Genomic DNA, 26,294 nt, shown 5'->3' on the forward strand with positions numbered 1-26,294 from the left:
TGCCGCGGAGCGGCTGGGTCCGTGAGCCATGGCCGCTGAGCCTGCGCGTCCGGAGCCTGTGCTCCGCAACGGGAGAGGCCACAGCGATGAGAGGCCCACGTACCGCAAAAGAAAATAATAATAATAAATAAAATAAAATAAAATGAAGAGCCAACAATTCTTCAGAATTATTTTGCCTAGTACAGTGCCTATATACACAAAATGCTCAATAAAAACTGATGAGACCTCCAATTCTGTAAACTAAAATGTATGTATGTGTATATGAAATTTAGTAGTCAGTATCTGATAGTCAAAGAAAACCTGTAACACTAAAGTGGTAGAGCTGAGCAGAACAGTCCAGGTGTGCCTTCCAAAATCTTCTCCAAATTCAGACTGATGAGATTCCTATATCTAACGGAAGACATCATACATTTTGCTGGCTCCAACACAGTTTCTCTAGTACTAATTATAGGTATAAGGCAGCTCAATAACTAGTATCAAGCCACTTACTATGTATCTAAAAGAACGAAAATTTTGTTACTACAGTGAGAGACACTCAAAAAACCTTTGTTTGCCAAATGGCTAGGAATTGCTGTATGGGAGATGTGAGACCATGATGAGGGAGAGTTTTTCAGAGGGTTGTAACTATACTGTTCAAAGAAGAAATGAAAAATACACATCTCCTCTTAGGAAGAGCTATTTTTTGCATGGTTTACTCTACCACCTAAAATGTTCCTAAATACATTGAGAAAATACCACAGGATAGCAATATATATCCCATAAGCCACTGATTTTCTCAACGTAACAGACCCTTATTCTAATACAGACTTACTAGAAATTATTGAACCGGGCAAGACTCCTAGATACTATCCAGAAAAACAGACTGACCTCTGAGCCTCCCGGTCATCTTTAGGGTTGTAATTAGACAGGCAGTCCAGGATGAAAATCTGGACCCGCTCGGTACACTCATTCAGGGCTGTCAGTAGCTTATTAATGTTCTGTGGATTCAGATCGAGTAAGTTGCTGTTTGGGTGAGATTCACTGATTTCAGATAATGCTGCTACAGCATTAGCCACCACCTGGGAAAGAAGCAGATATGACCTTGATTTGTCAAGAACAGTACAACTATTTCTCTGGATCACTTCATAGATCTCAACCCATAACCGTTCCTGAACATTTTACGCAGTCAGCTAGAAAGAGATACACTGCTTTCAAAATGTATAATAAACCACTAATGATGGCATATATAGCTTCCTCATGGTCAGGCAACACAGAATTAAAACAATTCACATATTAGCAGAGAGTCCCTCATGATTTACTATTAAAACAATAATAATTTTAATAGTAGTCAACACTATCAGTAGAATTAAGACACATGAACAGCTGTAAAAGAAGTGAAGGTTAGGGTCTTCCCTGGTGGTCCAGTGGTTAAGACTCATGCTTCCACTGCAGGGGGACATGGGTTCGATCCCTGGTTGGAGAACTAAGATCCCACATGCCTCGCAGCCAAAACAAAACAAAAAACACAAAACAGTGAAGTTTAAATATGAAACATGTACATTAGGCAATGGAAAGAAAAATCTAGGCTAAACAATTTTATAGGTGTATGGGCGCGCATGTACTGGGGGGTGGGGAGGTGATACTTCAGGTGTCAATCACACCTTAAGTCTCAGAGTAAGAAAATGTGACCCTGAAACCATAGTTCACTGTAACATGATGTTGGGAAAGCACATAATCTCCATGAAATTCAATTTCCTCATCTGAAAATGGGATAATTTAATCCACCTCACAGATTAGCTTTAGTTTGAGGATAAAATCAGATGACTTATGTATAAGTGCTTTCTACAAAGCCTTATACAAAGTTAAGGTGGCAATATTACCATAATTCATCAAGACTAAGTTGCACAGTTTTTCATATTAACATCTCTGAAGTTGGGATATATTTAATAATCAACGGCATGTCAGTTTAATAGGAGGTATTTTTCTTTCTACGTAATACAGGAAATAATAATGCATCTTAGAATCAATGAAATATGGTACCTCAAATGTATCCTTAACTCAGGCAGTATGATAAATGAAAAATTGCTACCAAATATAAGAAAGTACACTTGTTGCGTCCGGAGCCTGTGCTCTGCAATGGGAGAGGCCACAACAGTGAGAGGCCCGCGCGCAAAAAAAAAAAAAAAAAAAAAAAAAATTCTGTTGAGGGCTTCCCGGGTGGCGCAGCGGTTAGGAATCCGCCTGTAAATGCAGGGAACACGGGTTCGAGCCCTGGACCGGTAGGATCCCACATGCCACGGAGCAACTAGGCCCGTGCGCCACAACTACTGAGCCTGCGCTCTAGAGTCCTCAAGCCACAACTACTGAGCCCGTGTGTCACAACTACGGAAGCCCGTGCGCCTAGAGCCCGTGCTCCGCAGCAGGAGAAGCCACCACAATGAGAAGCCCGCACCGCAACGAAGACCCAATGCAGCCCTAAATAAAATAAATAAATTTAAGAAAGTACACTTGTGTCCTGACTTAACAGACCCAGAAATCCATACTAGCTGCAAGAAAAAACAGTGGACACTTTATCAAAATTACAGATTATGTCTAATTTAACTAAGAAATCTACAACCAATGAATGTTTAAAGTAATTTTAAGATTATAAAAACACCCCAAAATAAACAAAACAGACAAAAAACTATAGCTCTGTAAAAATGAATTTACAACAACATTTTGCAGTGAGGCTCTCAGCTGTCGCTAAATATTAGCACAGTAAGGCTATATATAAATATTCTGTAAGCATAAGTGAGATGCAATAGGTAGCAGCTTCATTAATTATGTATATTGAAAAGATTCTCAAAAATGTCAACTCATTTTTAGTTCTGACTGAAGTCCCTGTTAAAAGCTTGAGAAACTAAGAGTTGTATGATTATCCTTTTGCTAGCAAGAGAAGAAACATAATGGTTACAGTTTAGCTATTGATTTTAATATCCATATCACTTGGGTACTCTGCAGATTATCCCAGTATATGATTTTACCTAGAAGATAAATTCTAGAGAATATGGCTTTTTAAATCAAATAATACATTCATGACAGTATTCATTAACTAAGATAATGATGCCACAAATGGAATCACTTTCAGTTATAACTTAGTGATCAGGACAAAAAATTCCAAGATGAAAAAAAATCAAAGGTTCACTTGGTAAGTATGATTATGGATATAATATTTTATTGTTATTAACACAAATCGAGAAGGATTATCTAGTTCACCTATCAGATGATAGCATGCATGAGGTTCTTTCCTGACTTAATTTTTCTTTGCCAACCACACCATCAAGCATGGCCTTTAGTAAAAATTAAAAGCATGAAAAGTGAAACAATAATCTCCATCATCTCAGTGCTTTACATGCAGGGAAAAGGTACTGTGTTTCCCCTGTATAATACACTTAATACACTGGATTACAGGATAAAGGATCAAAATGTCACACTGGAAGAACAAATGCCTGTTTTCCTCTCTTGCTGCCAACACATGCCCAGTCTTGGTTACCAGTTCGTCCAAAACAAATGTCCTGTCACAACTTACCATTTCTGCCAGTCAACGTTTTTTAATGTTAAAAAAAACTAAATATGAGGTCTGTTAACAGGAAATGAACAGAATGAACAATCAGAACTCCTCTGCTACCATCACAGGTAACTAGAAATTAAACCAAGTATATAATGCAGCTAATGAAGTATATGTTCTGGTGGTAAAACAGGCAATTTTCACTTATTATCACATTAAAACAAGAAAAGAAAGAGGGAAAAGTAAATCTAATTAAAAGATCCAGAGAGATCAGATTATATGATTATGTTTAGAAAAGTCTGCATGGGGAAAAAAGATCACTGCCAAATGGTCACTGAGCCAATGACTGACCAGATGAGATACACCCCCAGTAACAAAACTCTACTGCTATTCCTCTAAAATTCCTTCTATTCTACCTTTCCACTTTCATCTCCTAATCTTCACATTCATACTGCTAAGTTTTCAGAAATATACTGAGGTGGGCCCATAAAGAGCCGCTTAGAGTTCTCCTGGTCAGTAAGCCATGCTTCTCTCACTCTAATGGAAACTTAAAATGAGCATCGAATCTCAAGCAGGCAAAGACTGACTTCAAGACAGCAGCTGGGTAGCTGGGGTATACAGGACAACTCACCTGTCTCTGTGTTTCTTTGGAATTTTGTATAGAATGTAGTACATATATTATCTGTTTGTAAAAATAAACTTTAAAAATAATGGATTGAAACATGATTTACTTCCTCTTCCCAGAGAGCCTTCTCCAAACAATAATTCATTATCAAAAGAAAAAATATGACTCTTGCAGTAACTGCCCTGGTTTACTAGTGTATTAAAACAAAGGTTATGTCTCTTTCTCTTGTACCATCACTTTGAATGTGAACTAAACTAACATGCATAACATTTTCCCCCCTAGAAAACTGGCAGCTCTTTTAGGAAACACTGCCATGAAAAGAACAATGGCCTTTTAATTATAATCTCAGAAAAACTGGAGTTCCCAAGAAAGGGGTTTCTAAAGGAAGTTTTGCTTTAAAAATGATTTATAAATAGGGTTTTAGTGAGTTTTCTCAGCACCTTGGTTGACTTACAAAGAGCTGGCATCTAGGCTACAAAGGAACATGTCCCATAGCATCAAAAGAAATTTTTTTTAATTCATCTTGCCTCCCAATTATGGTAAATTCTGTTCTTTGGAAGACTGCAATAAAACATTCCTCCTCCCCCATCCCACCCCTACCCCCTGTAGACCTAATATAATATGTATACTTTACAGATACAGATATTAAACACAAACATATACATACATACAGAAGTATGCGTGCACGTGCATGTGTGTGTAAAATCACACTCAATACTAGACAAATTTTTCTCTGCCTTAACTACAGACTTCCCTTCAATCTGACAGTTCATTGTGGACCCTTGGAGTCTGCTGAATTTTTTTTTAACGTAAGCAATTTGTGTTTTGACTTACTTTATACTATACCTAATAGAATTGGACAAAGAGATAAAAGACAATAATAGCTAAAACTTACTGAACACTTACTATGCCATTTACCTTCCCAGCAACTCTAAGGTAGTTGCTATCAAAATCTACCTAATGCAGATAAGGAAATAGGCTTTAAAAATGAATTTATAAATAGGATTAGAGAAATTCAGTGACTTGCTTAGCCAACAAAGCTGGAAAGGGAAAATGCTTGAATACAAACTCAAGGCCTGGGGCTTCCCTGGTGGCGCAGCGGTTGGGAGTCCGCCTGCCGATGCAGGGGACATGGGTTCGTGCCCCGGTCCGGGAGGATCCCACATGCTGCACAGTGGCTGGGCCAGTGAGCCATGGCCGCTGGGCCTGCACGTCCGGAGCCTGTGCTCTGCAACGGGACCGCAACGGGAGAGGCCACAACAGTGAGAGGCCTGCGTACCGCAAAAAAAAAAAAAAAAAAAAACAAACTCAAGGCCTGTATCTGATTCTAGTGTCTGAGTACTAATCACTCTGCCGCCTGCATTTATAGAAGTTCCAAGAGTTGTGAACATCAAATGGGGGAAAGGGAAAGAAAAATCGGAGCTGGGGAGAATAATATAATCAAAACATTATTTCCAGGCAGATTTATACAAGGAGAAAAATGTATTCTCCTACTTTATCTATTTCAGAGATAATCACATCCTAGCAGCACTTCAAAGAGGGAAGACTTACTATCCAGCTACAAAATCTGATTTATAAGCTACCCCTGTCTCATATGCAGCAATTCTGAGGACATAAATTTGACATTACTTTTTTATTTTTATTTTTTGGCTGCGCCCTGTGGCTTGCGGGATCTTCTTCCCTGCAAGTGGAGTCTTAACCACTGGACCACCAGGGACGTCCCAGACCTTTTTTTTTTTTTTTTCTTTTAAGGAGCAAGCTGGAGTGGTGGGTATGATTAAAATAAAAATGATCCTGTAAAAAAAGAACTCTAGAAGGAAATCCAGATATACGTTGGGAGTGGAGTATCACAGACAGAAGCTCCTTTAGGAGAAATCTCTCACACATTTCCCTGTTCCTTTGAATGACCTCTCTAATTTCACTCATTTTCATAGCCTCAGAACCCAAGAAAGATAGCACTTCCCAATATAGTGACTTCCTCCTATTAACTATATTTAGAAGACTTTCATTTCTAGCAATGACCTTCAAGGTCAAACACTCTGAACAAACACTTCAATTTTCCCGCTCAATTTACAATCCTTTTGGCTGCTGCCCCTGAAGACTTGAATAAATTGAACGCAGTAGAATAACTGACCAAAACTATTATAATGGAAAATAAAGGTGATTTGCATACTTTTATCCTCTTGAAAATCAGCAACAGTTCAGAATCTCACTTTCTTCTTTATGGAGTTGCCTCAAATAACACGTTAAAGCACAGGGCATTTATTCTAAGCATGTTTCAGTCATTATCATCTCCTTAAGAACAAAATGACTGGACTTCCCTGGTGGCGCAGTGGTTAAGAATCCGCCTGCCAATGCAGGGGACACGGGTTCGATCCCTGGTCCGGGAAGACCCCACATGCCGCGGAGCAACTAAGCCCATGCGCCACAACTACTGAGCATGTGCTCTAGAGCCCTCGAGCCACAACTATTGAGCCCGTGTGCTGCAACTACTGAAGCCCACGCACCGCAACTACTGAGCCCACATGCCACAACTGCTGAAGCCCCCGTGCCTAGAGCCCATGCTCCGCAACAAGAGAAGCCACCGCGGGCTTCCCTGGTGGCGCAGTGGTTGGGAGTCTGCCTGCTAATGCAGGGGACACGGGTTCGAGCCCTGGTCTGGGAGGATCCCACATGCTGCGGGGCAACTGGGCCCGTGAACCACAACTACTGAGCCTGCACCTCTGGAGCTTGTGCTCTGCAACAGGAGAGGCCACAATGGTGAGAGGCCCGCGCACCGCGATGAAGAGTGGCCCCCACTTGCCACAGCTAGAGAAAGCCCTCGCACAGAAACAAAGACCCAACACAGCAAAAATAAATTAATAAAAAAAAAAAAGAGAAGCCACCGTAATGAGAAGCCCACGCACTGCAACAAAGAGTAGCCCCCGCTCGCCGCAACTAGAGAAAGCCTGCGTGCAGCAACGAAGACCTAACGCAGCCAACATAAATATATAAATAAAAACTTTAAAATGCATTGTTAAAAAAAAAAAGAATACAATGACTATACGGTACCAGTTAATTTTACAGTCATGCTTTAATCCAAGACACTGTCCAGACTGCCAACTAATAATATGCTGACTACATATGATATTCTGCAATGTTCCGTTTTTCCCCATCTTCTTTCCCAGAATGAGGAAGCTAAGTGAACACATCTACCTAGTGGAGTCAACACATACCGTTAACAGCAAGAGAGTCTGAATATCTGGTAACAAGTAAGATTTAAAAATTAGACTCAATAAAACTCATTACTTAGTTAAGGGGCTTACATAAGTAGCTTAAGATGTGTTTTGATGAAATGCGAATATTCACAAAGCTAAAACACTACAAATAAATATCTACAAATGGACAAAAGGCACTCCTAAGAAGCCAAGAGTTACTTGGCCCACCAGCCCTAAAATCACACAAAAGCATGCTGCAAAATGAACAAAACAAAAAATTTATTATTACACCATTATCTCCCTTTTGAGAGTAAGTAATCCCCTGCCAAATTAGAGCCTTGAGATCATTTTAAAAGGGACACTAAGAAATGAATAAGCCGTGATCTTTCGGTACACTACTGAATTACTATGTACAACAGATCCAGTTTTCAGGAAGCTGCCTACGAAAACTGCTTTAGGCATATCCTTGAACAATTATCTTTTAAAAGTAATCCTGCAATGATGTGTTAAGTAATACTGTAAATAGATTTACTTCATTTGTAGATAAGCTGCCCTCAGAATCACTCTAAAAAATAATGTCTGGCTTTAAATAATGTATACAAAAGAATTAAATATCTTTGGAACTTCCCTGGTGACACAGTCGTTAAGAATCCGTCTGCCAATGCAGGGGACACGGGTTTGACCCCTGGTCCGGGAAGGTCCCACATGCCGCGGAACAACTAAGCCTGTGTGACACAACTACTGAGCCTACGCTCTAGAGCCTGCGTGCCATAACTACTGAAACCCGTGAGACCAGAGCCCGTGCTCTGCAACAAGAGAAGCCAATGCAATGAGAAACCCGCACACTGCAAGGAAGAGTAGCCCCTGCTCACCACAACTAGAGAAAGCCCGCACATAGCAACGAAGACACAACACAGTAAAAAATAAATAAATAAAATTATAAAAAATAATAAAAACAGTTTTATTTAAAAAAAAGAATTAAATACCTTTAAAAAATAAATTTGCCATTGAAATATTAACCCTTCTAAAATCATTAATAACCAGCACCACGATCACTATAGAATAAAGAGACCTTTGTTATTATTAAGGGCTTACTCTATACCAGGTTCACTATTAAGTGCTTTGCAAGCCCTCTTTTATTTTTCAAAACGTTCCAATGATAGAGGCACTGTTTATAATCTCCATTTTGTAGACGAGGATACTGAGATGTTTAGGGAGACCACCAAGCTAAGAATGGCAGACCAGGATACAAATCCAAGTCTGGTTGGTTTCAGAGCCTGAGTTTTAACCCTCATGTGTTAGTACTGGAGCGAAAAAAAAAAAAAAGTTCACAGTTACAAAACACTTTTCTGTTTTTGAGATACTTTCATGAAGAGTGAGTCAACTCTTTATAAAAGGAAGTGATTAAATGCAATTTGGTATGCTGGATTGAATCCTGGAATAGCAAAAGGATATTTGTGTTGAAACAGGTGAAATAAAGTCTGTACTTCAGTTTATAGTGATGTACCAATGCCAATTTCTTAGTTTTGACAAAGGTACCATGGTTATGTAAGATGTTAACATTAAGTAAAACTGTGTGAAGATAGGTATATGAGAACTTTCTGTATGGTCTTTGCAACTTTTCTCTAAATCTAAAAACCCGCCCCCAAAATGAGATTAAAAAAAAAAAAACCTAAGTTAGTAATAACTGATAAAATGAAAACTGATGATTAAAATTCCTAAGGTGAGAATACATATAAAAAGATCTCCACAAAGTTTATCATAAAGGAAAACAAAAATTGTTTCCTTCCTCTGCGAGAATTTAAAAACCGAAAAGCACTGACATGGGCACTTGCCCTTATAACAGAGCAGCCTCCAATGATTCCACTTACTCAACACTCTGATCCTGCAGAAATTACCAGCAACTCATCTTTTAGTACCAAATACAACATTACTTACTTGGGGCATCCAGACACAGACTGAGTGAACATGTTACCTCCTACATCATTCTTACCCAGTGCCTACCACATACTGACACTCTCACACATGCCTAAAATTCTACCAGCTCTGGTACTCCTTTATGGACGCTGGGCATGAAGAGCATCACGCATTTCTAATTTCGCTTCTGTATAATATTTTAATTTTATAACTCTTCTTCTATTTATTGATATATGTTTAGGGATAACAGAATTCATATAATTAAAGTACTAAATTAAATGAGGTCATTAAGAGATGATTTAACATTGCCCACGAGGACAACAAACATATTCTGACAAAAATCCTTCTCAAATTTACAAAGTGATCTAGAGAGACTTCAGTTTTTCAGCATTTAGCATCTCAGACTGACAGCAAACCACCACAAACCTTCTAAAGCCTAAACAGAAATTACAATAATCAGAAAGTACGTCACGTTAGATCTGTTTCTCAATAGCTGTCATTTATTAAGCATTTACTATATGTCAGGCATTACTTCAGTTTTTAAAACAAATTAGTCCTTCATGTTGTTGTAGGGGGCTCCCTGTGCACTGCAGGATGTTTAAAGTATCCTTGAACTCTACCTACTAGATGCCAGTAGCAACCTTCCCATCAGTTGTGACAACCAAAAGTGTTTCCTGACAATGCCAACTGTCTCCCAGGAAGCAAAATCGCCCCCAGTTGAGAACCACTGTCACATAATCTCATGTGGCTTCTACATGCTGGCTAGCACATGGTTAAAATACATACTTTTTCTGAGAAAAAAATGTTATTTTTCATAAAACAGCTTTCCAAAATAAGTTCATATTAAAAGAAGCTGGCAGTTTAACTAGAACCGTTGCTAAAGGCCATACCGGGCCAAGTTCTGAGAGCATGCTGCTTGTGCAGAAAAACCCTCAACAAACGAAAATATGTTTCTGGGGTTGTTTTTGTTTTGTTTTTTTTAACTAATTCAGTAGTCTGTGCTTTGGCAGACAGGACAGAGCAATGGAAGAAGGGCATTCCCAGGGGCAGTTCTCAGAGAGATGGTAGAACTCAGAAGGCTTAGAAGACAAGATCAAAGGGGCTAAGGCGCTGAGCCAAAGGATTTAGGAGACCTGAGCTCACAAACAAAAAGCAAAGTACATGTGGTGGGGCTGTCAAGAGAGTCTCTGGAGTGGCAGATTCTGGGGTAAACGTTAACTGAAGTTGGAATACCTCAAAATGCCTCTAAGAGAGAAAAGGAAAACTGCAGTAAGGAGGGAAAATCCTAACGCATGGGCAAAAGCTAGAGAATTATCACTATCACCCAAAAGTGTATCTTTCTCGCAAATATCAATTTAGTGAGACAGAATTTTCAAAACTCTGATTATTTGTGAAGAAATCATAGCTACTTTCCTCTCGTGCCAAAGTGCTCCCTCATTCTGAATACGTTTACTTTCAAAATAATGGACTAATAAATCTGTGTCTGGAAATAAGTTTAGCTTTCATTCCCTCAGAAAGATTTTACCATATGAACCTGTATAGCTATCAAAGGGGTCAGAACCCTTTAAATTAATATTGTAGCAATAATGTTAACCTTTGCCTAATGTCTACTTCATAACCATGGCAGCAGCAGCCATCACTTCATGAACTCTCATAAGCCAGGAACTTTCACAGATGCTTTTTATGCAAGAGCTCAATTAATACTCCTAACGACTCTCTAAGTTGGTACCTCTCACTCTACAGAAGAGGAAACAGACTCAGGGAGGTTAACCTAGGACTTAACAGTGAGAATTTTTTTACTTCAAACTATCTTTTCTCTTTCAAATGTATTTCACGGAGGGTCAGTTTTAACTAAAGTTAACATACACACACTACTATATGTAAAAGAGATAACCAACAAGGACCTACTGTATAGCACAGAGAACTATACTCAATATTTTATAATAGCCTATAAGGAAAAAGACTTTAAAAAAATTTTTAATGAAACATAAAAATATTGGGCTTCCCTGGTGGCACAGTGGTTGAGAGTCCGCTTGCCGATGCAGGGGACACGGGTTCATGCCCCGGTCCGGGAAGATCCCACATGCCGCAGAGCGGCTGGGCCCGTGAGCCATGGCCGCTGAGCCTGCGCGTCCGGAGCCTGTGCTCCGCAACGGGAGAGGCCACAGCGATGAGAGGCCCGCGTACCGCAAAAAAAACAACAACAAAAAATCAGGAATTGGAAAGATATGTCCCACTCCACAAATATTAAGCAGGGAGAAAAGAGGGCTGGATATCTGGGGCCTACAGCCAAGAAAGCAAAGGAGAATCTAGAAGCTGGTTTGTGCCCAACATAAGTTCTTTGCGCGAAGCAGCAGAGAGGGCCCTCTGAAATCCTGATTAACATACATTCTCCTTTCCTAGCAAGTGCCTCCAAACACAGTACAAGTAGAACACTTACCAAGAAGGAACACCCCTTAAATTGCCCTATATTAAAAAATTTCTTTAAACATTATAAACCTATACACATGCTAACTTCCAAAAAATGTAAACTAAATTCTTTCCAATGATATCATCCATCTATGAATCACCAGACAGAAAGAATGTAATGTTACAATGATCCTGTACATTGTAGCTAAACACAGAAAAAGAACAAAAATTCCATGAGGAGGAAGAAAGCATGTTTATTTTCCAAAACAATTTAATAGAAGCTAATTTTAGAAATGCTGTCTGATTTTTGCTTTTAATGTAGACTAAATTCCAGGCAGAGGAAAAGGAAGTAAACAAAACAAAAAACAAAAATCCTAATAAGAACAACCTTATTACTGTGTTCATCAAATCTAATGATAGGAGAATTCTGACTGGATATCCAATAATATTAAGGACTTTCTTTAATGATCAGCTGATTAAATGAGTTTTTCATTCTTAAGATGTTTGGGATTTGCTTTAAAATCATCCAGTAGGAGAGGAGGTGGGGGTCAGGAAAGCATGTATGGAGAGTTAAATTAAACAAAACTGGCCATAGGTTGGTAACTACTGAAACTACAAGGTAGATATTTAGGAATTTATTATACTATTCCCTCAACCTGAATATGTTTGAAAATTTCCACAATAACAAAAAAGTTAATCAACTATTGTAAGACCTATTCAATAAAACAAAATTAAAAGGTAGCTCCTGTAGTTTCCACAACATCTGAACCATAAGCATAATTTCTACAAAGATAAAATAGGTAAAACCCCAGGTTACTGACACTACAATGATATGCCCAACCTTTGTCAGCCTTGGAAGATAAAACAGTGAGGTTTCACCTGGCTTTCTTCTCCCACCTGGCAAGGATGCACCAAGCCCAGCTGACAGAAGGCTCACCATATGGTCTGAACTGGAAGACAAACTCTGGCATACAGAATGCTTAAATCATGAATATTCCTACTCAATGGCCAATACTTCTCTAGAGGCCCTCTTTTGGAACAGAGGTTGCTTATTTGCAATGCAGACACTAACCATATCAAGAGACATTTCTGAAAAGGTTTTCTGAGGTACAAGAGACTGTTCTTGAGTCCCTGGGAAAAAGTTACCTTCACAAAGCTGTTGACAGCCATGATGGCCATGTCTGGCTGACTCTTGGCATAGTTCATCAAGTAGAGATACACGAGCTTCTTTAGTCCCAGGTTGTCAGTCTGCATACAATTCACTACATCTGGAAAGAGAGAGCTGAGAAAAGAGGAAGGGAAAGCGAACAGTGTTGGTGCCAGGCTGTTGGACAGAACACAAAGAAACAGCCTTAATTTAAAAAGTGATTTGATGTGAGGACAAATGTCCACTAGTGATAATACTTACCACAGAAATGAATTACTAAAGTATTTATAATAATGGTCCCAAGAAGATGTCTAAAAATAGATTTTTAAAAAACTTTTTACTATGAAAATTTTCAGATTAGAGACAGCAGTTTAATGAACCCATGTATCCATCACCCAGTTGCAAATAAATATTGATACATACCCGATCTTGTTTCATACACAACCTCAATCCACTTGCCTTCTCCCAGTCCCTACCCCATCTAGTTGCTCTAAACAATTTCTAAACAAATCCTGCACATACATTTCATATAATATTTTAGTGTATATCTTTACAAACTTTTTAAAAAAATCACTATGTCACACAAAAAAATTAACCATAATTTTTCATATCAATTCTTTGCAGTTCAAAGCACTACAGTTGTTATGCTTTTTAATGCACATATTCTTCCATCCCTGACCAGTGGGAACTTATTTGATTAGTTTCCTTATTAAAACAGTTCTCAGATAATTAGGACCTTTGTTCAAAATTTTAACCATTTTCAGAACATGAAACAGTTCTAAACGTGTGTGCCATGTACACATTTAGATTCTATTGTATATATACACCCATGAAGGAAGTGACCAGTAACAGGTATTGGGACTCAGACCCTAGATTAGAATCCTGGCTACATTACCACTAGCTGTATGACTTTGGGATTATTCTTTAGCCTCTCCAAGTATACACTGCTTGATCTCTAACATGGAATAACTTCTGATTCAGAAGAACCTCTAGTTCAGAAGACATGAGGACTATAAAAAACATTGTAAGTAAAAGCATCTGTCCCTGTGCCTGACACAGAATGCACTTAAATTTAAACTTCCCTTTTCTTAATGACATTAGGAAGGTCATCATTAGCCTTAGGACCTTCTCAGATGTTTGAGTTACTACACCTCACATCCACCACTAGATGCTGCAATTTACTTGGCATTCTTGCACTCATCCATTTCTTTTTTTTTTTTTTTTTTTTTGCTGTATGCGGGCCTCTCACTCTGCTCCGGACGCGCAGGCTCAGCGGCCATGGCTCACGGACCCAGCCGCTCCACGGCATGTGGGATCTTCCCGGACCGGGGCACGAACCCATGTCCCCTGCATCGGCAGGCAGACTCTCAACCACTGCGCCACCAGGGAAGCCCCATCCATTTCTTATCAGCAGCATTTGACCCAACTAATAAAAGGAAGATCAATGCATTTCATATTAACATAAATATTTTAAAGTAAAAATCTACCTATTTTACTTATTTTTTTAAATTAAGATGACATTGTTTTAATTTTTGCCTATCTCTTTAATGTCTACTGTAAACAAAAACAGCTGGATTCTCACACATGCTCCTGCATTCAACCTGTTGTAGAATGTTGTTTAGCTGAAGTGTAAGAAGAAAATCCATTTGCATACACGTACATAAATTGGAAAATGGAGGAGTATTTTAATAGCTTTTTCATATAACTGGATGTTCTCCTTTGACACATTAAAGCTAGACAAATGGTTGTTTTTCTTTTTGTTTTTAGTCCACAAATGGTAGTTTCTTAAAAGTTAGGTACAATATGGAATCTGAAACCATATCAATAAACTTTCTGTACTTGGTTGCATTAAAATCCATTCATTTATCACTTATTTTGAATGGATATTTTACCCATGCATAATTTTGTGATGTATGCACTGGTCATTTGGAAAATATTGGTTCACTGAGTTATGCAGATCTTCTCTATGGTGGCATATTTCATTATACAGCAGCAAATAATCACAGTCATTAATTTCACCACCAATCTCATCAGAAAAATCTCTAAGTATTGGGAAGCTATCAAGCTCACGATGGGAGATACAAGTTTTCCAACACTCTAATTTTTACTTTAAAGTCGAAATTTATCTACTGTCAAATTTCTTCCCTTGAAATGACAGGTTCACTTTGCTCATTTTTTATAAAATGTCTCCCAAATACTGAAGTCTGATTAACTATAGTTCTGTCTGTCAATCTTTCTTTCACAAAGAAATGGTGTTCCCAAGTCAAACAATTGTGCAAGGGCTTTTTTTCAAGTCAACTGTCACACTTTGCTATGCAGTAGAAGTACCTTATGCCTAATTCCTATTTCATCACACAGAATATTAAAAAGACCTGAACTCAAGGTTCAAGGTTTACTGAAATAAATTTTTAGTGCTTCATGCAGGACAGTCCTAAGTGAAACTGCCCTTTTTCCTGCAAGCACATGATGGTGAAGAATACAATGACTACTTTTACAGTTTGGCACCACTGCCTTAATTCACACTAAGGCACCAGCCATGCAAACGTCAACACAGCGAAAAGGGTAAATAACACCTAAGTATTATTACAAGAATAGCTTTGACTTCATGGATTTCATGGAAAGGATCTCGGGAATCCTCAGGGGCCTGCAGACAATCCTTATTTATTTCCAAATGGCCTTCCTAAATTACAGGACAAAAGGGAGGAAAAACAAAAAAGACCCTTTGGATTTTGTTACCACTGATTTTCATCTTGAATTCGGCAATTAAAGGCAGAGTTGTAAAGTTGAGGGCACTGGCTTGAGCCAATTAAAGTACACATGGGCTTCTGCTTCTCAGTGTATTTTTATCATCTTCTAAAACTACCTCAGCAACAGATTTGTAACTGTGTCAGCTCTCAGGAGGTTTTATGCTAGATCTGTACGCAAGTGAAATCAAACTCGTTTCACTCAAAAAAAAAAAAAAAAAAAAAAACTAAGTCACAGAGTTAATATAAAAGCAACTACACTTCCTGATGTTCCCAGTGGAACAAACTCATTCTTATACGTTCTGACTGTAATAGCTTTAAATAAAAAGCAGTAGGGCTTCCCTGGTGGTGCAGTGGTTGAGAATCTGCCTGCCAAGGCAGGGGACACGGGTTCGAGCCCTGGTCTGGGAAGATCCCACATGTCGCGGAGCAACTGGGCCCATGCGTCACAACTACTCAACTACTGAGCCTGCGCGTCTGGAGCCTGTGCTCCGCAACAAGAGAGGCTGCGAGAGGGAGAGGCCCGCGCACCGCAGTGAAGAGTGGCCCCCGCTTGCCACAACTAGAGAAAGCCCTCGCACAGAAACGAAGACCCAACAAAGCCATAAATAAATAAATAAATAAATAGATTTAAATCATGTGGGCTTCTAAGAAGACCTCTGCTTAAAAAAAAAAAAAAAAAAAAAGGCAGTAAAAGCCATAGAGTAAGAGTCTAAAATGAGCAAAGCAGAAGAGATTACCCTTACCTAACATCTTTCCCCACAGTCATAGCAGCAATCACTTTCTTCACAGCCTCCTTCTTCTTTTCTTTCTTTTCACTGTTGAGTTCAGCCTTTAATTCAAAGACTTCTCCTAAAAGACAACAAACGGGTGAGGTCCCAGGATCAGAGAACTAGAGCAGAACACTGTACTATACAGCAAGTAACACAACAGATGACCAGTGGCAGGGCTGCAACTGAAATAAGATTATTTAAAAATTATAGGATAGGTACAGTTCAAATCCCTAGAATATTAACCAACCCATTGATAAGGATGCTATTTTGGGGTTATTGCCAGAGAGGAAGGTGTAAGCCAGATCTCAGGAAGCACAGAAGTGGGAAAAAGGAAAGATATCTCATAATATCTTACTACGATGGGGAGAGAACGGCATCTGAGGGATGATCTCCCGTCAGAATTTCAAAGTCCTGGGAAAAAAATAAATGCAGGCAGGAAACAGGTTCACAAATCAATGTTTTCAAACCAGAAGAGACTTCTCATTCACCTACTCTCAACTCCACAAACAACTAGGCTCAAAGGTCACTAAGTGAGCGAGTGACAGAGCTGGCCTTAGAACTGTTTCTCCCGACTCTTTAATCCAGTGTTTCTCAACGTTGGCTACACACTATTACCCGGGAAGTATCTAGAAATGCCAATGCTCAGGCTCCACTCTGGACCAAATAAATCAGAATGTCAAGGAGTAGAACTCCTACGTTCATATTTTTTAAAGTTTCCTCAAGTGATTCTAATGTATAATCAAGGTTGAGAATCACTGCTCTAATTAGTACTTTAAGATGATAATGGGCTTTAAGGCCCTATCCTGTTCAATCAATCTAAGAACAGAAATAATAATCCTGAAGCTTCAAGAATGGTACAAACCAGAGTCATTTCTAAAGATATAATCTTAAATGACTGACTGCTCAGGCGCTGCACCGTGAAATGCCAGGACTGTCACCACTATTTTAAGGCCCAGGCTCACCTATCTTCAGAAAGCTGGAGCTGAAATAAGAAAAAAGGTTAACCACCCTCAACTGGTTTTAAAAGAAAGAAGAAAATATACTATAAGACCACGAAAAAGAAGTTGACTATTGTCACGTCAACTTTCAATCCACAGAATTGCCTCATTTTCTTCCACCTTTATGACTGTTCTTGATGTTCACTTTAACCTCGTTCACCAGTATAGAAATAGTGGGGGCAGCAAACTAGGTGATCTGCTGAAGCCTCTAAATGGGAAGGATGAACTGGCAAGAAGCACAGAAGTTGAGCACTAAAAAAGCCTGTTACATCAAAATCCATCGCTAACAAAGCAAACAAACCGTTACAAAAATCACCCTTTTATTTGACAGCTGCAAAAATAGCACAGACAGAAAAGCTGGGCCCTTTAAAGAGTCACTCTCCTCTTCTCCAAGTCCTCTGCTGCCAAATCCAGCTCTTAGGGTTCCCATCATTTACTTCTGAAAACAGTAAAGGACAAGCAGCACGGTTTCAGAAAATCTGAATTGTGAATAGCAGCAGGAGCTGAAGATCAAAACAGGATATAAGTGAAATTATTCCAACTCCAACAGCATAAATTTAAAGAATATGCGCCAGTGGCAGTTCTGGTGGGTGTTACAGGAAGTAAAAGGAACACAGTCTATCCTTTTTTTAAAATGTGGTATTTACCCAGCCATGATTCATCTGTAAGTCTCAAACCTTTATAAAAATCCCTGAATTAAAAAAAGGTTACCAGGACCCATTATAAGTGAAGGTTTGAAAAATCAGGTGAGTTTTAAAATTACATCTTTTTGTGTTATTATAGAAACATCTTGGTCATCAAAGCACACAAAATGTTAACAGAAGAAATAAATACATTTCAGAATGATAAGAGAATAAGAAAAAAAGCTGAAAATGAATGACAAGGGGCTAAATGCTTTTGTACGCTATAAGCAGTAAAAACAGCAAGAAGTTGGGTGGAGCCAAGGAGGAGCACGGAGGCAAGGTATCTCATACATACTGCAGCTTTATTAAATTCTTATCTTCCCCCTCCTTTTCCCCTGAATCAAATCTACCAAGCATTGCTAGCAGCTAGCAACAGTTCTCAATCTCGGCTACACATCAGAAAATTCTGGGGAGCTTTTAAAAAAACCCCACGTCTAGGCCATATCCCACACCAAAGAAATCAGGATATCTGCAGGGGTAGGACTGGACATCACCTATTGACTTTTACTTCACTGGGCAATTCCAATGTGCAGGCAAGGCTGAAAGCCATGGACTAGTAGCTAATGTAATTAAGCAACTCTCTATGGTGTTTTCTGTATTATAATAGAAGTTTACCCTTAAATAACTCCAAACGACAGAAATATGCTTGTGCTTTCTAGAAAATTTTCTGGTGCTCCAGGCCACTATGTGTGCCCTCCCATTTTCTTTTCCTTTTGAAATCATTTTAATCTTAAAGAAAAGTTGCAAAATTCCCCATCTGCTAACATTATGCCACATTTGCTTTATCATAATTTTTATATATTTATACATTTTTTTCTGATTCATTGAAGAAGTAAACTGTAGACATCATATCTCTTTAGCTCTAAATATGTCAGTGTATAACTTCTAAGAACAAGGAATTATGTTACATAGCTATAATACAATGATGAAAATCAGGAAGTTTAACAGTGATATACTGTCATTATCTAATCTATAAACCTTATTCAAAGATCTTGATAAAGTCTTTTATAGTAATTTTACCCCCATCCTCCTTGGGCCAGGATCCAATGCAGGATCATGCACTACACTTACTGTCATGTCTCTTTAGTCTCCTTTAATCTGAAACAGCTGGTCAGCCTTTGTCTTTCATGATAATGACATTTTTAAAAAGTACAGGCCAGTCATTTTCTAGAACACCCTCAGCTGTCATAGGTGTTCCCTCATGATTACACTGAGATTATGCCTTTTGGCAGCCATAATTCAGAAATGATGATATGAAATCATCATCTGTGGAAGGATAAGAAAATATCAAATTTCCATGCATTGTTTTGCATAATCATTTTTTGTTAAAAATTTTAAAAATCATATGTATTAATACATGCATTAAAAAAAAAAATACATGCATAGAAAAGACTGAGGATACATACCGAGTTCCCACCAGGAACAGGAATAGGGAGGGAGGAAACTTTCATTTTTACTTTTTATTGCTGTATTGCTTTAGTAGTACTCCTTGTAATAAAATGTTTATTTCCAAGTAAACAATTAAAAGAATTTGGTGCAACCACTATGGAAAACACTATGGAGGTTCCTTAAAAAACTAGAGTTACCATATGATCCAACAAACCCGCTCGTGGGTATATATCCAGAGAAAATTTTAATTCGAAATGATACGTGCACCCCAACGTTCACGGCAGCACTATTTACAATAGTCAGGACATGGAAGCAACCTAAGTGTCCATCCATCCACAGATGAATGGATAAAGAAGATATGGTTTATATATACTATGGAGTATTATTCAGCCATAAAAAAGAATGAAATACTGCCATTTTCAGGAACATGGATGGACCCAGAAATTACCATACTAAGTGAAGTAAGTCAGACAAAGAAAGACAAATATATGGTATCACTTATACGTGGAATCTAAAAAAAGATACAAATGGACTTATTTACAAAACAGAAACTCACAGACACAGAAAATAAACTTATGGTTACCAAACAGGAGGGGAGGAAGGGATAAATCAGGACCTTGGGATTAGCAGATACAAACTAGTATGTATTAAATAAACGACAAGGTCCTACTGTATAGCACAGGGAACCATATTCAATATCTTGTAATAACCTATGATGGGAAAGAATCTGAAAAAGAATATATATATATATATACATACACACACACACACACCTGAATCACTTTGCTGTGCACCAGAAACGAACACAACATTGTAAACCAATTACACTCGATTTTTTTAAAAAAGAGAAAATAAATGTGCTTCTTCCTTTTACCCTCCTCAGATCTATCAATCTTCAATGGATCAATCTTGGATCTCTTCCTTTCACTAAAACCTTCAAGTCAAAATGATGTGCACCACAGCCGTATCTTTAAAAACCCATACTTTAATAATTTACTCAATACATTTTTCTGTAGGATATCCCCAGTGAGATGGTCCAAGACATACATGTCTGAAGAGGTCAGGAGCATTCTACTTGGAACAATCTTACACCACAACTTTTGAAGAATCTTCAAAAAAGGCTGTGATCAGGTTCTCATACTTACCTTTTTTATTGGTTGTGACGTATTTGGAGGCAGTCATGGTTGTGGATCTTTAATGTGCACCTACAGCAAGAGAAGAGAATTCCTTTAACCAAGTTATTTATGTCCAGCAAGGCATTCAACTAATTTTAAGATCATTTATATACAGAAAGTTCTGCATTCAGAAAGTATCTTCATCCTTACCACCATCACTCGTGATCCAAAGGGATGCAAGGATAATTAAGAATGTAATCCTTGCCTCAAAAGCTAATTGGAACAAAATCCAAAGGCCTAATGGAATAAAGTGGTAATCTGAACCTATCAGAGTTTTATGATTTTATCCACAATTATCTCCTCAGAGCCTCCAAGACCTAAAGCTACATCTTTTTACAAATACGTCTTCAGTTAGTCACTCCAATATTTAAAATAAGGAAAAGTTTGTTTCAAAAGATCTCCCCATTACTTTCCGTTAAAGCAAATCTGATTTACTTCCCTGCCTCAAGATGGAGTCACTCTAAGACACATATTCTGAAACAGAGTAAAACTGAAAGAGAAAATAATTTTATCAACCTCTTCACCATTACATGCAACTGTCAATAAAAGGAATTTCTTTCAGAAAAAAAAGAAAAGCCTAGATTAGTAGGACAATACTCTTTCATGACAAACACCTAGAGAGGCAAACATCTAGAGAGGTGTTATGCATGGATTTTTTTTTTTAATTATGGTTTTCATATTTCCAACAACCTACAATTCCCCCAAGTATTCCCCCAAATAAAACATATCAGTTTACAGTTAAAAACAATGCAAAAAACTGAGATATTTGTTCAGTCACACTGAGTGCTAAAGAGGATCAGAACTGGTGTTAAAACTTAAAAGAACATGGATCCCAGCTTCAATTTAACTTTTCTGTTCCAATTTCCAGAATTAATCCAGTTGACATAAGGCTCCATTGGTAAAACGAAAACAGCATGGACTGATCACATTTCTCCCCAAATAATGAGACAATGTTTTCTGATTTGAGAACCCTAAGATTTTGTCCAATGTACTTGACTTCTTTAAATACATTAAAACTTTCTTTTAATAATATTCCTGTTGCACTCAAAAATGAGTATCTTCTGGGATTTCCCTGGTGGCACAGTGGTTAAGACTCTGCGCTCCCAAAGCAGGTGGCCCAGGTTCGATCCCTGGTACGACCAGATCCCACATGCGTGCCGCAACTAAGACTTCGCATGACACAACTAAGGAGCCAGCGAGCCTCAACTAAGGAGCCCGCCTGCCACAACTAAGACCCGACACAACCAAATAAATAAATTTTTAAAAAAATGATTATCTTCTTACTGACCACCATCATTAATAATACTTATCACCAAATTTTGGACAGATGCCCTGGCACCTACTCATTATTTTCTGGTCAAAACCACATGAGTGGTAATATATTTGGCAAACTTGAGTGATAATATATTTGGCAAACTTGAGCGATAAAACCTCCACAAACAATGGTAATTATGGATCTGAGAAAAAAGACCTAAGCACTCAACAAATCAATGCAATTAAGGAAAAAAGCCAGAAAATCATAAAATAATGAAAAAAGGTTGGCTCAAATTTGTTCTCTAAAATGTACTACTTGGACTATTTAAGGGAAATTAGATTCATCTGTTATCTTTCCAAGGAGCTACTTAATGCTTATAGTACTGATTCTTATACAATAGTGCTTTTAGGTTGTACAAGAATTTCACTGAATTTACCTTGTTAAAAGAAGTGAGCTAGAACGCACACAAATCATTGCAGAATACAGAAATTTCTGATTTGACACTATTTGTTATAACTTAAAGTGAGCCTGTAACAGAGGCTTGTCTTATGTAGTATTTTCATAATGTCTTTTCTAGCTAAAATTCAAAGAATTATAATCTTTTAATCCATTTAATCACTTAATCCATTCACAGTGTAAACTAAATGTGAAGTAGGCAAACTGAAGAAAGGAGTCCTTCACATAAAAGACCTGGAATAGGGGCTTCCCTGGTGGTGCAGTGGTTAAGGATCCGCCTGCCAATGCAGGGGATGTGGGTTTGAGCCCTGGTCCAGGAAGATTCCACATGCCACAGAGCAATTAAGCCCGTGTGCCACAACTACTGAGCCTGTGAGCCACAACTACTGAGCCCACATGCCACAACTACTGAAGCCCACAAGCCTAGAGCCCGTGCTCCGCAACAAGAGAAGCCCCTGCGATGAGAAGCCCACACACACCGCAACTAGAGAAAGCCCACGCACAACAACGAAGACCCAACACAGCCATAAATAAATTAATTAATTAATAAAAAAAAGACATGGAATAAATGTGAAGTTATCATCTAAGAACTTATATATACAAAGAGGAAAACCAGTATACAGAAATGATTACAGTACTAGAGCCTGACAGGAGGGCCACAGCTCAAGGCCATTATGGTCTATCCAGGATGTTGTTACACCACTCTAATCCTTTGGGATCATCAAAAGTTAAAACTTGCTTAACATTTAAAGACAAAAGCTGCTTGGAATTTCTGTTTCTTTGAAAAAGGGCCCCCAAATCGTTCTGTTTTCTAAAGCTCTCATACACATTCACATATATTAAATTTTTAACAGAAAATTTCAGCACAATCTGTTAAACATTAAATTAACCTCGTCTTAAATCGTACCTTTATTAGTGACCCACACATTTCATTACTTCCCCTAACAAATTTCATCATCGAGGAATAGATTTCTGTCCTATTACATTGTGAGCACTAAGTTCTTAACTAGAGAATAATGTACCAGCCCACAAAATTTCAGGGAAGAGGAGAGAATCAAGTACATGATCTTAGACCCTAAATTAGGAACCCCTGCTTTTCAAGAGAAAGGAGAAACACACCACTCTCTTATCTCGCACTGTCCTACACAACAGTAATGAAATATCCCTTACACATATTGGCAGAGCAACATTTTGTCATGTCAGTTCCTGACTTAAGCCAAAAGAAACTCCCCCAAAATAAAAATAAACCAGCCTAAACAAAAACAAATGAGAAGAGTCGGGGTTGCACAACACTGTGAATGTACCAAATGCCACCAAACTGCTCACTCTAAAATGGTTAATTTTATGTTATGTGAATTTTACCTCAAAAAATTGCATATGTATGCATTTTTTGGCTGTGTTGAGTCTTCGTTGCTGCACGTGGGCTTTCTCCAGTTGTGGCGAGCAGGGGCTACTCTGCGTTGCTGTGCGCGGGCTTCATTAGTTGCAGGATGCAGGCTCAGCAGTTGCAGCACATGGGTCCCAGAGCGCGTGGGCTTCAACAGCTGCAACGCGTGGGGTCAGTAGTTGTGGCGCACGGGCTTAGTTGCTCCGTGGCATGTGGAATCTTCCCAGACCAGGGATCAAACCCCATGTCCCCTGCATTGGCAGGCGGATTCTTAACCACTGCACCACCAGGGAAGTCCCTGTATATATCTTTAAATGAGACACTGTTTCTTTGTTTTTGTTGTTGTTGTTTTTTAATGAGACACTCTTAATCACACACCAGAGATGAATATGGTCAGATTCTCTAAAACACAGGATGGTGAAAACTGTTGTCTGGGGCTTCCCTGGTGGCGCAGTGGTTGAGAGTCCGCCTGTCGATGCAGGGGACATGGGTTCATGCCCCGGTCCGGGAGGATCCCACATGCCGCGGAGCGGCTGGGCCCGTGAGCCATGGCCGCTGAGCCTGCGCACCCGGAGCCTGCGCTCCGCAACAGGAGAGGCCACAGCAGTGAGAGGTCCGTGTACCGCAAAACAACAACAACAACAAAAAAAAACTGTTGTCTGCTTTAGAAGCCAAAGAAAAAGCAGCCAAGATAGAGTTCAAAGAATAAGTCAAGTATTTGCTGAAGAGCCTCAAAAATCAAGTTCCTTCTGGGAGCTGGGGGGGAATTTATTCCTCAGGAGAGTCCCAGGGCAAAGCCAAGCCATCATGGAGCTGGAATTCACACTACCTCTTTAGCAGATCAAACTAGAGAAGTCACCGGCTGTTCTGAGGACCTGAGGTATGACCTCAGGACATTGTTAAAAAAAAAAAAATAATGCTGCCACAGTCAAAAGCACAATCACTCTAACTTTCCTAGCCCAGAGTATGATGTCACTGCATTTCAGAAAAGGTCTCTCTGTACAGGATTATACATCTAGATTTAACATAACTTAGTTTCTACTAAATATACGTTGTAAAAGTCCCTTCTCAACTATTCCTCCCTCCTTCCGGTGCCCGTAAAGAGAATAAGGCCAGAAAAAAATTAATAGGGTCTTAATTTCAAATGGCTCTCTGGGAAATGGCAGCTAAATTAGAGTTGGCGAGGCCACTAAATCCCCTCTTCGCATAAAGTAGGACTTTACACAGTTGGTGCTAGTAGGGAAAAAGTGAACAGTTGACCAAATTATAAAGCAGAAAGGTCATCTCAGCAATCTTTCATTACAAGGGTGAGAGGTGCTAATCAGATATTTCAATAATGCAAAGACAATGGCATCTTCAGGTATCATTTATTGCCTAAGAAATAACAGCAGACAACTCATTACAACAGACACACCTGCAATTTCCATTTAAAAATGGCCACAAAATAATTTGTTAATATTATCCGGTAAGAAAAAAGCTCAAAAGTTTTACATCCAATTCTAAACTGAAATAAACTCTGGAAAACTTACGCCTGGAAGGAGAGAAAAGAAGGAAGAAAGGAAAATGCGTCCTACCTGATTCGTTCCCTGTTCAGCTTGGTTCGTAATATTTTAAAATACGGGTGTGTCAAAGAAGAAAAAGAAAAGATGGAAGAACTGGACTTTCTTGAGTCTCTTAAGTCACAGAATGTTAGCTTTGTATTACCTTTACCACCCAATTTTCAGTGAGGCTATTTGCAGAACACACTATACTTTCTGCTTCTTCGGGAGTTTAAAACTACTAAGATACCTGCAAACAGTTCTCATCTTACCACCACGCTTAGTCATCATTGGAATGTGTTACACGTTTTCTTGTACAGCTGCATCTCCTTCATCTGCTGCTTTCTATTATGACTCTGTAAGTGTACCCTGAGGCTAAGCAACAGAATTACACCAGGGAGGTGATTAATAATTTAAATTGTTCCTCACTGAGACCACTTCCTTTGTCATTCTTCCTTTTCTAAACTTACTGAGTTTACTTTACTTTCTCTTTTAAACCACATGATTATACCAGTGTTTGGCATTTAAAAAACACTTCTTAAAAGTCAAAGTTTAATGAAGCATTCACACTTTATTCACACTGCTTCATAATGAAGCAGCCAGGTGAGTTGAAAAAAAGTCTGCCCCGCAAATGGGCACTGTTTTCAGTGCTCTGAAAACAAAGAGCATGATCAATTCTTTGGATTCAAAGAATATGGAATAACAGGAAGTTCCAGTTTCTTTACCTCTGTCTTAATCTACAGTCTTTCCTCAAACCAGACCGCTCCTTCTAAGACCAGAAAGAAAAAACTCCGGGCTAAGATTTACTCCCACCTGCTTCCCCCTCTCTCACATCGGGTCAATTCTGGAGGTTTCTCTTCCCTTTCTCCAATGTCAGGAATTCCTCTTCTTTCCCCAGGTGGTCAAGATTCTAGGGATATGTTCCTCCATTACGAGGTGAGGGAGGAACGGTGTCTCAACCTCAAATTACAGAAGACGGGTGAGGTCTGCCCATCTATGAGCAAAACTCTGGGGGAACCCCTTTCCCCTTCTGGTACCTGGACACGTCCCAGCCTCTCAGTGAACGACGCCAAAC

General features: G+C 38.9%; 1 protein-coding gene across 1 annotated transcript in view; it reads right to left on the minus strand.

Annotated features, from left to right (window-relative positions):
• LOC309838826 (AP-2 complex subunit beta-like) overlaps positions 1-26,294 on the minus strand; it is an 80,230-nt gene that overhangs the window by 48,576 nt on the left and 5,360 nt on the right. The window contains 4 exon segments of the mRNA XM_082680165.1: positions 868-1,058; positions 12,821-12,956; positions 16,312-16,417; positions 20,554-20,613. Coding sequence (XP_082536291.1) covers positions 868-1,058; positions 12,821-12,956; positions 16,312-16,417; positions 20,554-20,590 — 470 coding nt within the window. The 5' untranslated portion in view covers positions 20,591-20,613.

Source organism: Grampus griseus, assembly GCF_964374135.1.
Source record: "Grampus griseus genome assembly, chromosome: 20".
In the NCBI taxonomy this organism is placed as follows: domain Eukaryota; kingdom Metazoa; phylum Chordata; class Mammalia; order Artiodactyla; family Delphinidae; genus Grampus; species Grampus griseus.